The sequence below is a fragment of the Phallusia mammillata genome, chromosome 8 (assembly GCF_965637545.1).
Source record: "Phallusia mammillata chromosome 8, kaPhaMamm4.hap1.1, whole genome shotgun sequence".
Lineage (NCBI taxonomy): Eukaryota > Metazoa > Chordata > Ascidiacea > Phlebobranchia > Ascidiidae > Phallusia > Phallusia mammillata.
In genome coordinates this window covers 4,378,401-4,394,331 of record NC_137259.1, presented here as the reverse complement: position 1 = coordinate 4,394,331, position 15,931 = coordinate 4,378,401, and the positions used below count along the sequence as shown (strand labels likewise).

Genomic DNA, 15,931 nt, shown 5'->3' with positions numbered 1-15,931 from the left:
AAGCCAAACAAATACACGGAAAACTCAAATCCCAACTTTTTGTTTTGCCGTTTTCACAGAAGATACGCATCGTTGCGTTTGATACGCTCCACTGAAGTCGCTACTTCGTAATGTTTCTATATTAGATAATTCGTTTTAAATAAAATTATATTTTTCAGTCATTTTTAATGTGTTTGGTTAATTTATTTATCAAATGTGGCTGATTTAAAAATTTGTTCATGCTCTCGTGGTGCGAATGTAACCAAGTATTAACATTTGAGCAACTTTACAATTTGTCACGTGATTGCATGGATATTATTATCAGTTCTCGACCCCAATTGCCACTATTTGACACCTCGTACATTCTACCGATTTGAACCGTTGCGTAATTATCACCTTGTACACTATTTTCTCACATTGTTAGCAACTTTTCTACGCACGCTGTACGTCATTTCGCCTTTTGATACTCGGTTTTGCCTTTACAGTCGTCGCTAGATAGAGTAAGGACGCTGTTTATTCAGATACTGGCCAAATCGAGGTTTACTGTATGTTTTATCGGAGGCAAATATAAAAACAAAAGCAGTTGTAAGTACTTTTTCTACGCTTAGCTGCATGTGGTACGAGATAAGTTACGAATCGGTTTCGAAGAACGTTTTGGGCTACAGATCAAAAAATTTCGGGAACCACTGGTCTTGTTCGTGCTAAACTATAATCCGGACAGGTTTTGGTCCAAACAGGTCCAGACTAACCGAGATTTACTGTTACTTCTTACCGTATCATTAAATAATACGAGCTCAAATAAAATCCTGCCCAGCTAAACACGTATTTGTGACCCAAAGTTTGGAAACCACTGCTCCACAAGGCCCCAACAGCGCAAATTGTGACAAATGTTTATTGACGGAAATACAACGCAACATTCATTACGTCACAATGACAAAGTTATACAGCGTATTTTGAATTGCAAGCGTCGATAAATACAATGCGAAAGCAAAGTGATTGTGTTACACAAGAGATGAAATTTTCGGTGCAAATGCCGCCTTTTCCTATGGCATTGAAGAAAACCATAGACTACAGCAAAATAAGCGAACGCTTAAGCAAGAACTGGACCTATGGGAGCCAAAGGGGGGGCTGGGGGTTTACAAGCACCCCTGGATGCATTTAAATGATTTTCAAGTTCTAAGTGCGTTCTTTGAGTCAAATAAAAAACCAGTAAATTCTGTTAACACAAACATGGCGTCCCTGTTGGTAACGGACCAATCAGGGCTTGCGTAGCAGTCAGGTGACAATTGCTTTCGACACTCGAACGAACAAACTTGATTAAAGTTTACACCGGGTTGTTATTGCACAACAAGATATGGGACGGGGTGGGCGGACGGAGAAATAAAGGTAAAAATTTTGCAAAGGTAAACACTGCGAAAGCAAAAGAAACTTTTTGAAAGGGAAATACTGCTCACTAAAAGTGCAACCTCCTAAAAGTGTGTTGTGTAGCATGTACAAAAGAAAGAACTACATTATGCGGTAAGAGGGAGCAAAAAAAAGCAAAAACTGTACTTGTATTATATATAAGAACAATTTTGTTGATACTTGTTTGTGACGTCATAAACGTCAAACAATGAGATCGACAACACGACAATGGTTACAGACACGGAAACTACGCAAGCAGCATTATGACACATAAAGGCACTTTGTTAATTTTAATCTAAAAATCCGTGTGAGGATGATGTTTTTCTACTGCGTTTTATTTCACACCGTGGATTTATGGCAGTGTTTCAAAAAAATTATTAAATAAAAATTACAATTTACGTAAAAATGATTGCACAAGCGTTGGCTAAACCAAATTTTACATTTAAGCGAATATTATTTTTTCGACTTTGCTTTCGGATTAAAATATTTTTTGAAACACTGTTTTAAGTCCAAAACGAGTACTGCAGAATACGTAAACATAACAAACGGTTGTGTGTATATCAGCGTTTGTGGAAGAACAATCAATTGCAACAAAATGAGTTTAAAGAAAAAAAAGCAGTTCAAACTATACGGCTGTGAAGGTAACTAAAAATCAAGATGGTTTTATAGTTCAAACTAAATTCAGGTAACTATAAAAAAGTGGTAATGTATGGCAACGGCATGGCCATACTATTATTTTGCAGAATTAGTGAGATATGAAGACATACTACAAGCTGGGCATCTATGCATTAAAGAAATTTATGATATTTCGGCAGCTTAATTACAGGTTTACTAATGCAATATTTTTTCAGTTTTTGTGGTCAACGCAAAAATGAGGTTTTGTTATAATTTAACTAAAAGTTAAGTTGCATTAGATGTGGACAAAACTAAAGTCAGTTTTTCTGCCCAAAACACATTAAATTTTAAATTTATGCAGAACCTGTGCCTAAAAGAAATTAACTTGATATGAGGCTAAAGCGATTTTTATGATTCGGCGTTTGACACACATTTGCTTGTTTCTTAACCGTTTTGCTTAACGAACCGACATCAGTTCAATTTTGTTCACCTCGACCTTTATAACTTAAATAGACATTAACGTTGTCTTAAATTAAAAGCGCGCAATTTTGCAGCAAGATAAGTTTCCACTCTAAAAGATTCAATTCCTGGCGTTTTAAAGCAAGAAATTTTATTGACGACGTTGCAATCATCCGATATCGAAGCTCATGCAACTGGATGAGGGGCTGGTTTCCTCTTTAGTCAGGTGGACTCCAGGAACCCTGATTACTGGTGTTCCTGCGAGAGAAGTGATGCCATTTTTGGTGTAAATTTGGTAAAAATGACACAGTCTTTTGAAAACTTAATTTAAGCTGCTTCAATTGAGCCTATCTTCAATTATTCAAAATTTATCATTTGTTTATTCACCTAATAATAAAGTGAAAAACACACACACAAAAAAGAATTCAATGGCGTCACACTATAAAATCAATGGCGTCACACGGTGAAGCCAATGACGTCACACAAACATTATTGACGACATCAAATTACGTAACAGCGTTTTATCGCACCTTAAATGTCTGAACAACTTACGTGAAAATTTAACATATGATATTTGCACAATTTTATATTTTTTACTTACTATCGGGAATGTTGTAAATTTCTTGCGGCAATTGGTGAAACAGAGGGTGGTGCATTCCTTCATCAGCACTGAGACGTTCGTCCGGTTCATACTGTAATTAAATCGGTACGCAATTCAAAAAAGATAAAACGATAAAACAAATCTTGCAATGAGCTCCAAGTTATAATAAGTGCGACGGTCAGACTTTTTAAAAACAAAATTTGGAACAGAAGTAAAACTTTAATGTTATGTAGTATTGAAACTAGCAAATACTAATCTATCAACACTTTAAAGCTGCCATTTTTTATCAAGTTACTATCAACACTGCCATTCTGCTGGCAAAGTTCGTCTTATCAAAATACATGTAAAATATCATGAAATGGCCTTTTTGCCCTCCTCCCATACAAAAATGTAACCCGCAACTTAATGTCGGAAACCAGCCCAATTTGGCGTGAAAAACGCGAAATTTTTAAACTGGAACAAAAAGTTAAAAAGGAACGTAAAAATTCGACCCAAATATGGATGGAGTGTGAGGTCTGGCCTATAAATCAATCCCGTTTTATTTGACCAAAAGCCCAAAACACCCGGGACGACCTTCATGCAGCATAACATCTATGAAAGGGACAGCTTTGGTAAAATCAATATTGAGCAAAAATAAAAAACATGTTTTCTCTAAGAACATAAATTTAGTGGGTTGTGCCGTTTGTCATGATTCGTCCTTTGCATGACCTTGACGTGTTACACCATTTATCTTTCTGTAACACGATAGGTTTCAACTTAAAGACCATGCAATGATCGTTACATGTTTTATTCATATGCTCGTCTTGGGACAAGCTAAAAATAACACTGCCAGGGATATAACAAGGACAACGAGTTTGCCCGGGTTATGACACCCGTTGGATTTCTACGATCTGCGAATTTGTTTGTCAAAGTCTTCGGTTTAAACAAAACCGCTATTTTCATTATTATGTTTCCTAAGCGGTTTACAATAGTCTACACCAGTCGTTTCCAGACGTTCCCAACCTTTATCGATGAATTACTAACTTTTCAATTTAAAACATTTTCATTCCTCCCCGAAATACAACATAGTAGATGATAAACCATAGAAAGATCATTTGAAATTGGGACTTTTATCAACTTTACAGGTAATATTCCCAGAGCTTAAGTGTCTATTTACAAACCACATGTAAAAATTAAAGTAAATTCATCCAATGAAGTTTTTAAATTGTGGGAACACTGGTCTACACCATGCAGCGATTAATGCTTTCCCACTATATTATTCGTATTATTTAAATTGAATAGCAACATTACACACCAACTGCACTTAAATTGCCTTTAAATTCTACAGTCGGACCTTTAAATTTTATTTTAGAAACACTGCAATTGTAATCGCACCTTGAGAAGGTCGAGAGCGAATTCCACGCCGAAATCAAGTCTGTCAATCTTGGAACAAACTGTGTTGAACGGTTGACGGGGCAAAGTCTTCTCAAAACAGCTTGACAAAGGTTCGAAGCATGGCAGTGTGGCTAACTTAGGCCAGCTTGTTATGTCCGGTGTACCAAGAACCTATGGTTAAGAAATTGAGTTGAATTGAGTCGAGTTTATTTCGCTTGGTGAAAAACAACATAGCGACACAATTGCACTAAAACAATCACCAAGCCAGAAATAGCTGCGCAACGTTAAAACGTTATGGAGCGCATAAAAGTGTCTGGCACAATTGGTGGATGAGAGCCAAAACGCGCTGCAGCTACACCGTCATTAAAAAGCATTGTGTGACTGGGGCTCACAAGAAAGTGAGGTTGGCGCATTGTGGGTAAACCCGACTGGGGGTGGGACGTTGGTGGAACCAGTCGAGGGGGGCTATAAACTAACCACCCGTGTTAGGGAAAGAGTGTGGGGTTCGACAGGAAAAGAAACCACCGAAAGAAACGCTGCCGGATAGTTTCAGGCGCCGGAAGAAAGAGCACACACACAAAGTACATATTCATGCTATTAGTACACTTTGGACTAATATTCAGTTATCCAGATTACATTTAAGTTAAAGATTACATATGTTAACTAAGGAATAAATTTGCGCTTGTTACATTAACAAATTTGTACATACACTCAATGCTATTGTTTGACAGGTTTGAAGTAACCACTAGTTTTATAGTTTGTTTTTACGAATTCTACGTAAATAAGGTTGCATATTGTTACATAGGAGTTACACATATGACCCAAGATCCTATAAAATGGGTCCAATTAAAGTTTATTTGCACATTAGAAAACTTTCGTATTAATAATTTTAAAATTGACAGTTAACAGCACGACAATTTATGTTATTTCATAAAAAAATTTGTAGCTTTAATTCAAAGCAATAGCATTTTTTTCTTAAACTGAACTTAAACTTACTTAACTTAGTGCTTTATTAAAATCTTTAATCACTAAAATCAACCAAACCATTTGGGATTTATACATTCATCAAGAATAGCTAAAAAAGCAATCAAGTCTTTAATATGCGTGAAACATCACACAGCCATCTTATCACGTGACTTAGTTGCAAAATTGGTACAGAAGTGACCTCAAGTAACCCCGTACTATAGGGCAGCATGTTGTGACGGCTTCAGGCAGGTTTGTGAAAAAATCTCGGCTCGTCCGCGGCAAGATTAAACTGTCAACGGCGTGACTTTAATCAATCAGAAAATTCTCATTATATGGCGGCTCTAACCACTAAATTGTCGCATGTTGTTCTATCGAAACGTTGGAATGGTGGCTATGCCATTTTTTTGTTTTTTTTGTTTTAGATACTCTGTACTACAGAAATATTACTATACATTGTAATGATCTCTAAATACAACTTTTTATTGCGATATAGGCCAAATTATCATAAAATTTTAATGCGTTTGTAATAACTTATTCCAGAATAAAGTCGATTAAGTTTCAAAATTGATCCATTTTGAGTTGTTTTGGAAGTGTTACGAAAACGCGTTTTTCGTTTCCCATACTTGGATACTGTATTATATTTTGTGGCCCTTTATATCACTGATGATGGCATGAGCATTTACCGAAACGTTTGAACAATAAAGCATGTCGTTTACTTAGACCGTTGTTTTCATCATTAAACTTACGAACAGATCCGTATATAGTGTTCCATGTCATATTTTATGTAATATATTGCGCATGTCAATTTTTTTTAAAAGTTACTTTGAAAGCTACCCTGTTTACATGGTCTGAGAGTATTTGAACTGAACAGTATCTAACCCTTCAACATTACATGGTGTTATAAAATGTCATGGTAAGGTAGAAATGCAACCCTTATGGCGAATCAAAATCAATGGAGGTAGTACAATTAAATAGTTTGTGGCTAGTATTGTGTGCTGTAATCTAGTCCTATAATGTCGTTTTACAAAACCCTGAAAGTCAAGTCCCTGCTTTAACGTAGCATAAGAGTTTAACAGACCTTGTCAAAGCGAAGAACACATTGGTGGGTGTAGGACAATACCTCACTACGCGTGGTGCCGGAACAATAAGCACATTACCTGTGCAGTAATTACGGAAAGTGGGCGCATAAACAGTTTTCATTAGCGTTTGGATTACTCTAACAACACACTGTTATTATACAACAACATCTGTGGCGCCTCCTACCTGGAAAATACGTTCTAGTTGATCTGATGCATCGGAATGACCGGGAAAAACTGGATAACCGCTCAACATTTCAAGAAAGATGCACCCGACGCCCCTACAGAAAACACGAAATTTTTTTATTCCAAAGATGTAAAATAATGGTTGTCGTTTAAAATCGTCAAAGTCGTGGCCCAAACGCGATATTTAAAAAAAACAAAGCCCGAGTTACGCACAAAAGTTGGTAAAAATGGAAAAAAATGATGCCTAGAAGTCAGGCCCGGTTTAAGCCTGTTTTATTGACACTCAAGCCCAAAGCCGACCCCAAAACGGGCCCGACTTACAACTCTGGGAACTAGGTATTAGAAACTAACATTTTTGCTCTATACGCGATATATATTGGGATTATTGGGGTATAGGTTTTGTTAAAAGTAAGTAGACGTTACAGAGTCCTTTTTAAGTATATTCCCCACTGCGTTTATGTAAATTAGAATCAGTATGGGCATTTCAAAACAATATACGTACATAAAAAGTAATTAGACCCAGTTACGCCAATGCTAAGAGCATAACGGCAGTTGGTAAGCTACCTTAGCCTTTAAGTAACGTATTTACCGGTTAATTGCTCTGCAAGTACTTATGACTAATTGCAGTACGTCTAGGGCAGATGTTTGCAACTGAAGCACGTTGTTTACATTATGTTCTTACCCTAAGGTGGTCATTACACGAACTAGCGATTAGTATACAGTGGCTAAATACACTGATGTTGATTAATTGCATAATAAGGGCTGACCACGTTAAAATCATCGCTCAAATTTTGTGTGTATCAATGTGGGTTAAAAACTATACACTATATATATATATATATACCTGATGGAAGCAATTGTATAAAACCTCACGTTTTAAAGAACATCAGATGCTTATGCGCAAAAAACTTTTTACACGATTTAATTTTTTATAGTTTTTAGTTGCACAACAAAACATCAATCGCCTAAGCTCACGGTTCCCAAACTTCGCCTTCTGTGGCACAAATATGAAATGTGTAACGTGGTAGGAAAAAATTTACACGTTTTCATGGTATGTCAGTATTAAAAGGACAAAATCCAAAATCTGGGGAGTTAAAAAGATCTGACTGCAGCCTTATAAGTGTTTTAAAACCACGCATTTTGACAAACACTGGAGGCTAGTATATAGAGTAAAAACTGCAATTTTTACACAACTTTTGGCATTAGGTAAAAAAAAAAAAACAGCAGAAGTCTTATAACCTAAACAATATCATGTCACGATGGATTGAAATTGAACAAACCTTGAAATTACTTCAAGGTTTTTGTCACTTCCCGGAGTAATTAATGGCGACAGACTGCAAAAACTTTTTGGTACACTTTACACGAGTAAAAAGCCCTAAATTTCCCGCTAACGGACATTAGCAAAACAGACAAAGTGTGTGGAATTGATTTTCAAGTTAAGCATTAGCCTTCACAAACTTGGCAAGGCGTTTGGGCCTCAATCCATATTCAGGTTCGCTGCACTAAACCGCCTCGAAAATGACTTTCAAATGCGAATATGATTGTCACATTGGATTGACGTCTGGTGATGGTATAATACCAACCCAGTACAAATCGATTTTCGATATGTATATTATGTTTTATACACCAAGGACGTGGAAAACCATTGGTATCTTGAATGCTGGAAACTAAAATTGAGGTTTAGTAAAAACGCCTTATTAAATTTCAGGTGCGTATTTCTTAGTAAGGAACAGTAAATATGTACATTATAACCTTTAATATAGACGCAGGGCTATCATAGCGTAGATTTGGCCGTATTTTCTTAGGCAATTTCTTAGAAAATGAAAAATCTTAAAAAATTCGCCCTGAATTTGAAATCTAGATCGACGTGTATGTTGTCATTGGCGCATCATTTTAATAACAACACCCTCAGGCCTCAATATTATCCAATATTAACAATCCCTTGGGTTGTAACGCTTATGAGTAGGGGGAAATAGCAGCTGGTGTGTCGATGGTTTGTTTTTGCAAGGTGTGAAGTTATGACAGCACACACATACACCTAACTTGTCTTTCATCAGTTTACAAAATGAACAACGACTTGTTTACGTAACACAACGTTTTGGTGGTGCTGAATATATAACTACAGTACATCTTCGGTTATTAGGTTAGCTGGATCTTCTCATAATTCGGACAAAACTTGAGGTACAAATGATTTGTAACGTGGCAAGGCTTTAACTAATCGACATCGGTTATAATCCTGACATTTTTTTGGTCGACACGGGTCTGGCTTAACCCGGGGTATACTGTATACATACAACCCTACCGCCTTACATTTACTACCAGAGTATTTAAAATTGTTTTTTGAGGTAATTTATCTCCGCTTGAGAATCCATGTTCTAAGAATTTTTTTCGTTGTAAACCTATCGAGATTCAGACCAGTTCTGCTCACTTTTTTTCTGTCACACCGTGTATCACTGATACATTATACAAATGATTTTTTCCACCAATTTGCAACAATACCACCAACAGAAAAAAAACAATAAATTAGTAGACTTCTTTTTTACCAAACCGAATTGTAAAATAAGGCGCATCGCAAAATTTTAATGCGTGTTACATGCGAGGAGTGGTAAGTCAAGCATATACAGTAGTTGGACTGGAATAAGCCATAACAAGAAACTTGATAGTTTTATGTGATCTAACAAAGTTATATTTTGCAATATGTAGGCTAGGTTGGCTGCACAAACTCGCTGCGGTTAACCGACGTTTATTACAGACTGCTGTACATGCGGCTGGTGTGCTACGCGTTTTTGCACCGGCTTTGTATAAATACAGGCTAGTTTGATTATAATTTATTGTATTTCAGATTTTTTTAACCAAGGTTACCTATTGTCAAGTTTTAGTTGCAATATTGTTTCATGTTGACCAAAACGAATAAAATGTGATTTTTTATGTAAGCTGTTGCTGCCAGGTATGATATTAAATTTATAGAGCTCTTCTTGTAATTGTATTTTAATACCGACGTTACCATGTGCTATACAGGTCGCCTTTATCAGGTAAATAAAACTGAATGTGCGTGGTACAGTGTACGATAAACACAGGAAAAGGACGTCGAAACGTCAGTACATAAAATACAATTACAAGAAGAGCTCTTATAAGGTTGTGAATTTTTATGTTGACAAAACAAAAGTACACGACTAAAACGCGCTCTAATATCAATAACACACTCGTTGCATAGGGCTGTCAAAGTGTTCGCTGTTTTTGAGAAAACTAACAGCATTAGGCGTTCGCGCAAACCCAAAACAAACTTTACGAGCACCACGATATAGTAACTTTGTGGGCATGAACATGGTTTTTGTAACCGCTTTTGTAGACAACATCTGCACGGCGTGGCAAAAAAGTGTGTTGTATGTCATCGGGGGATTTTATAAACACAAGATTACCACATAGCACTCCTTGATATCCAAACAAATTGATCAGTGTGTTAAAAATCAAAACTGCAAGAAAACTTCTTTTTAGAGTTAAATTCTGTTACAGACGTTTTAACAATCATTGTAAACGTTTTTATCAGTGCATGGTGTCTACTGTCTGTACCTATTGACATATTGTATTGTATAGAAGTAATAAATTACAGTTTTCATATTGTATGTAAACATTTTGTAAATTTAAAAAATCTTGTCAATTATATCCTATAATTCTAGTATGTATCTATATTTCTGAAAATATACTAGGAAAATATAAATACATCTTACAAATCCAAGTATGGATGATCAAATGTTTTTTTATGTCAAATAAAATCTTTTATTATTAAAAAGCATGCAAAGCTTTTTGTGTACAAAAATTGATCACTGTTAAAAGGGTGTCTACAGTGTTGTATGTGCACACAAAAAGCTTCTATACTATATCTTAGTATGTGCAGATTGCCAAGAACTTTTATTCGATATTTCAGTAACTCACCAGATATCAAGTGATGTATTGTAATTTCGGGAGCCTAGTAGGACATCCGGTGGTCGATACCAGAGAGTAACGACTTCATGGGAATAAGTATTGGTGGGGATGGATTTTGCCCGAGCCAAACCTAACCACAATCAATATAAGAAAACAACAATGCAATAAAATGAGGAAGGAAAAGGCCATTTAAGTGGCAGTGAAAAGCTAATTATTTCATTTGGTTTTATTTCCAGAGTGATTAATTTGGAAGTGAAAAAAATCAACAGACATTTTATTCAGCTATTCATCCATATTATTTTGACTTTCAGTTCCGATTTTAAAATATTGTGATATTTTGTGATAGCTATCGTTTCACAAATAATTTGTAATTTGTTTATATTTAAAATTGATCAGGTAACTTGTGTAGTTTATTTTCTTCATAAAATTGACAAAACAAGAAAAAAACTTCTGCTATGCACTAGAGATCAACTAAAGGCAGAACAACCACAACCAATGTCTATAAATTTTCCCAAATGGCCTAATGAAGACAAACTGCACTTGGGCAAAAAAAGTTTCAGAGTCAAAAACCACTTTGTCAGGAAAATAATAGGATTTTGTGTACAACCATAACACAACTCAATCTGCACAGAAAAATAAACCACAAGAAAACTTACCAAAATCTGCCAACTTGAGTTCCCCCACTTCGCTAAGTAAGAGGTTCTGTGGCTTAATGTCTCTATGAAGAATTCGCTGCTTGTGACAAAAGCTTAAACCTCTTAAAAGCTGATAGATGAAAAGCACGCAATTCTGGGGATGAATTCCGTTTCTGCCATACCACTCCATATATGAGCTTAAATCTGTAACCTGCAAAACAGTTGAGCCAATATAGAACATACCAAATCATAACATCACTATATTGTGTAATTCTAAATTGTGTAGGCTAAACTACAATTACGGTATGTTTAACAAAAATCTTAAGATAACTTGTTTAGAAAGAACAGTTGTTAAAACTGCTACACATTAACAAATATACAGTAACAAAATAATTTCTTAAATTCATTGTAAAAAATTATAATAATTGTTATTTAGACCCTAAGCTTGAGAATGTTAAGATGTTAAAATTCTTTACTGTTTTGAAACATATAATATTACGAAACAGTAAAAAGAAAGTACACATCATTTACAATTTTAATACACATTCTATTTTCCCGAGTTCTGTACATATGAAAGAAACTGGCATAGGTATCCACCAAAAAACTTAACCATGGGCTTACTGAAGTGTTTGTAATGCAAAGCTTAGCCCAGCCAAAAAGACAACAAATCAATTTCTCCAGTTTTTAAGTCTCATTGATTAAGTTTCAACCACAGATGAGATTTCGATCAAAGCCAGTTTCGTGCCAGTGACATGCAATCAATAGTTAATAAATGAAATAAGCAACAAGAGATCAATGCAACTAAAGCAACTTGAAAAAAAAATCCAAATTTAATCCAGCATCCAATTGTAAAATATTTAAGCATACTTTTGTACTGTCTATTTAATTGTTCTGTTCTAATAAGTTTGTGTATGTGCTTTTACCTTGAAAAGTATTGTTCGTGTAAAGAACACAAATGCATTTAACTATCACAACTTTTTAAATGTACTTTTTGGCATAATCTATTCTATGTCCCATCTTAATAAGCTTGAGTAGCGTCTACCTTAAAAGTATTCATTGTGTAAAGAACTAAAGTGCATTTACCATCACAACTTTTAAATGTACTTCCAAGAAATAGTACATTACCTTATGTATATATAGTAATGATGATTTATATGTAGTAAACATGTTAATGTAACCAAGGTGGCTAAGAGTAAGACATGAAATATGAGACAAGATCATGTTCAATTATTCCGCACACAATTACAGGTTTGTTTAATCTGAACGGAAATCATTGAAACGAATTGCTGGCCAGTTATGCCCCCAGGAGGTAAGGTCATTAACTTACTACCAAGCAGCTGTGTTGGTTAAAACTACAAAAATGTAATTGGTCGCACACTTTTGGCATAATGTTATAAAAATGTTTTTAGTACATATACTTTGATGCATGTTTGCAAAAAGCTCTTTCAATACACAATTGTTTAAAAAGGATTTACAAATAACATCTCAAATCACACAGCACTCTGCAGTACAAAAAGCTATTTTAATATCAAGAAGACAAATAACATTACCACTTATACAGCTTATGGAATACTCCACTGCAATTTTAGTATTATCATCATAAATTGTTGTGCTTCAAGGTTTTTAGGTGAAATACACATACAGCTTCCAAATCCTAACTGTTTGCTCAATGAGTAGCACATGGACCCTAAGTAGGCAAGCAAATATCACACAATGTTACTACTTACTAACCATGTATTCGAAGACTAAAGTAAGCATCGTGTTGGTGTGTATAATGTCATGAAGAGTAACAACGTTTGCGTGTTTCAAAGTTTTCAACAGGGAGGCTTCACGAATTGCTGTAAACGGCGTTCCTTCCTCTGTGTTCAGGCAAATTTCCTTCAATGCCACAAGTTGCCCAGTGTGCCTGACAGATTAAAGTCACATTAACAATTTAAACCAATCTTAGGAGCCTTATCCCACCTTAATTATTCAAGAGCCCATTAGGAGACTCACTAACTAAGCTTTCAGCATTTTTATAAACGCCTCTTGATTAGGATTAATATTAAAAAAAACTTGCTTCTAAAAAAGGTTTAATATCAAAAAGCTTTGAAATTATGGCATAAATTAGCCTTGTGGGTTCGAACTTATATTTAAGATAAACACTTTCTTGGAAAAAAAATTCTTTGGAAAAAAACACAGATTTAACATTTATTTATCTGTTACTTACTTGCTTCTGCCTTTATACACAGTAGCATAGGAGCCTTCACCCAAAAGTTCAAGTTTTGTGTACGTTTCCATTTTCCCATAAGGTGAAATTCCATTGGTCTGTGAAACACATAAATTTGAAGTACATTTGGCTATTAATCTATTTGCCTTTGTGGATAAAGAGTGGTATTATTTATCATTCAGACAAGAAGTTATTAAATAATGACACAAGAAAGCTATTAAAATAGCCATGGAAACATATGTATAGTCTGTAACTGTTCGTACATATGTACTTATACATGTTAAAAAATCATTTTTTGTAGATTTGCATGTGGGCATGTATGTATATATGGAAATCTTTATTTTTTTCACATTTGCATGTTAGTGAAATTTTGCAAGACACATGAAAGCTTAAAAATCCATGTGAAAGTAAATAAAACTTACCCATACTGGACTTGAATGCCTTCGTGATAATTTTTCATGCTTGTTTAGTTTTTCATGGGGCCAGGCATCTGAGGTTGTTGCTGACAAAAATCTCTTGCGTAATAACGACTCATCAATTATTTCCCCTTCCATCACAGAAGAAAGTTGTGTTGACGAGATGTTTGCTGTCGAAAAAGGAAATTAATCTGCTTTAAAATGCAAGTGCAAAGTAGCAACAATCAAGGTTTCCAAAAGCATGATCAGAGACTGAAGTACAATTGCACAAACCACACTGATAACCCGTGTAACTAGTAAGTGAGTCAAATTACTACACATTAATTAATCAAAATTTTACACTGCGGTGTGTCATTAATTTACATGGCCAATTTCTCAGCAGTGCATAAATGTAAAGATAAAATTGCTACTGCAATGTAAATAAGAATGGTATTTTAAAATTACAGAGAATATATGACAAAGGTCTATAATTGTGTTGCTGTTATTATCTGTTGGAAACATATTTAATTCTTTATTTAAAATTTAGTGTTTGCGACTAAAATATTTGTTCATATTAATTTTCACGCAAAATAAATCTGACATAATTACCTTTTCCATTTTTCTGGCTGCTTTGACCCAAAACAGGTTCTGAAGAAATGTTATGATCAGAGGAATAAAATTTTAATGGTACATCATTAATAGGAGAACCAGATTCCACCTGTCAAAACAACTTAGTAATGAATTACAATTCAGGAAAAACAACAAACAGTTGGATGAGTTAGTCTTACCTCAGGTACTTCAGGATCTCCACTGGAAGCTAAAACAACAGAAATACAATTGAGATTGTGATACTATGACTGACAAATAAACAAAACCTAAAGAGTTAAATTTAGTCATTGACAAATAAACACCTTAACAAACAATATGCAACAATGTCAATTTGTCTTTGTCATATTTTACGTTACATTCAATGATAATTTCATTTTTTAACTTTGAATAAAGTCTTGAAATTTTAAATAGAAATGTACAAAATGCATATGTGTTGAGTCATTTTTAATGGCAATTTCAATACTTCATTTAGGAATTTTATGATTTTGCAATAATGTATGATCATAAATTTAAAATATCCTTTGTAAAAATATTAACAGATGAAGAAAGCAAAGCATTGTAGATAATTGTTTTTAAATTTATGAATGTTTCTTACATAATCGGAGCTTCTCTGAAAATCGCCTCCGGAATTTCTTCATCGTGAAAGCTGTTTTAAATCCAGCTGATTTCTCATTTTTTGATTAGCATTCTGCTTAGTAAGATATACTAATGAGCAGATAATTAATGTAATTACAAAAACCTGTAATGCTGTAAAAATACAACATTTTTTTATATTTGTCAAATTATATAAAACAAAACAGTAACAGACCAGACCACACCACACCAAGTTGAAAGTAATTATAATTCAACACTGTTTTCTTTTGTTACCGACACTATATCTATATGTATAAAATTGGGTAATAGACATTTAAGCACTACAGCCTTTAAAATGACACCAACAAAAAGAACCTTTTCAATGTATACCATTTCATCTTTTTGTTAGTGTAATCACTTTCATTTCTGTGCTAAGCTAGAAATACGCTGGCCCAAATTTGACACACAGTGCACTTCTCGTTTCTTGTTTTCTCAATAAAACAACGTACTCGCATGACGTCACAAGAATATGTGATGCTACGTCACAATTTCGTGAGCCTGTAACACAGCTTATAAGCTGAGATTAAGTGACGTCCTGTGGTCACTAGATACTATACAACTGCACAAACATATTTTTATTGTGATTTTAAGAGCATGTATTATATTCGCCTCTCCTATCTCGCTTTCTATGTGTTAGATTTGGCTTGCAACATTAGCTTTATGAGTACTTTATTTGTTACATTTGCAATAAGTCATTAATCTGTCTCAAATCAAAAAACGATGCGGCGCAAGGCTCACAAACATGCAAATTAAAAAATCTATTCAGTTCATAGTCATACACATAACAGAACAGAACGAATGGAACGATGTGCTGAAGTGAGTGAAGTAAATTGATGTTCCGCTCCGCCTTCTGCAGTTTTTCTTTT

General features: G+C 34.7%; 1 protein-coding gene across 1 annotated transcript; it reads right to left on the bottom strand.

The window, feature by feature from the left end:
- Nucleotides 1-853: 853 nt before the first annotated feature.
- LOC145204707 (uncharacterized) lies at nucleotides 854-15,195 on the bottom strand. Its single transcript, XM_080077300.1, has 12 exons — nucleotides 15,028-15,195; nucleotides 14,612-14,640; nucleotides 14,433-14,541; nucleotides 13,851-14,014; nucleotides 13,429-13,526; nucleotides 12,951-13,125; nucleotides 11,241-11,430; nucleotides 10,594-10,714; nucleotides 6,662-6,755; nucleotides 4,433-4,603; nucleotides 3,059-3,149; nucleotides 854-2,715 (listed from the first exon to the last, which is right to left on the bottom strand). The coding sequence occupies exons 1-12, from the start codon at nucleotides 15,068-15,070 to the stop codon at nucleotides 2,627-2,629; spliced, it is 1,374 nt and encodes a 457-aa protein (XP_079933426.1). The 5' UTR covers nucleotides 15,071-15,195; the 3' UTR covers nucleotides 854-2,626.
- Nucleotides 15,196-15,931: the final 736 nt, after the last annotated feature.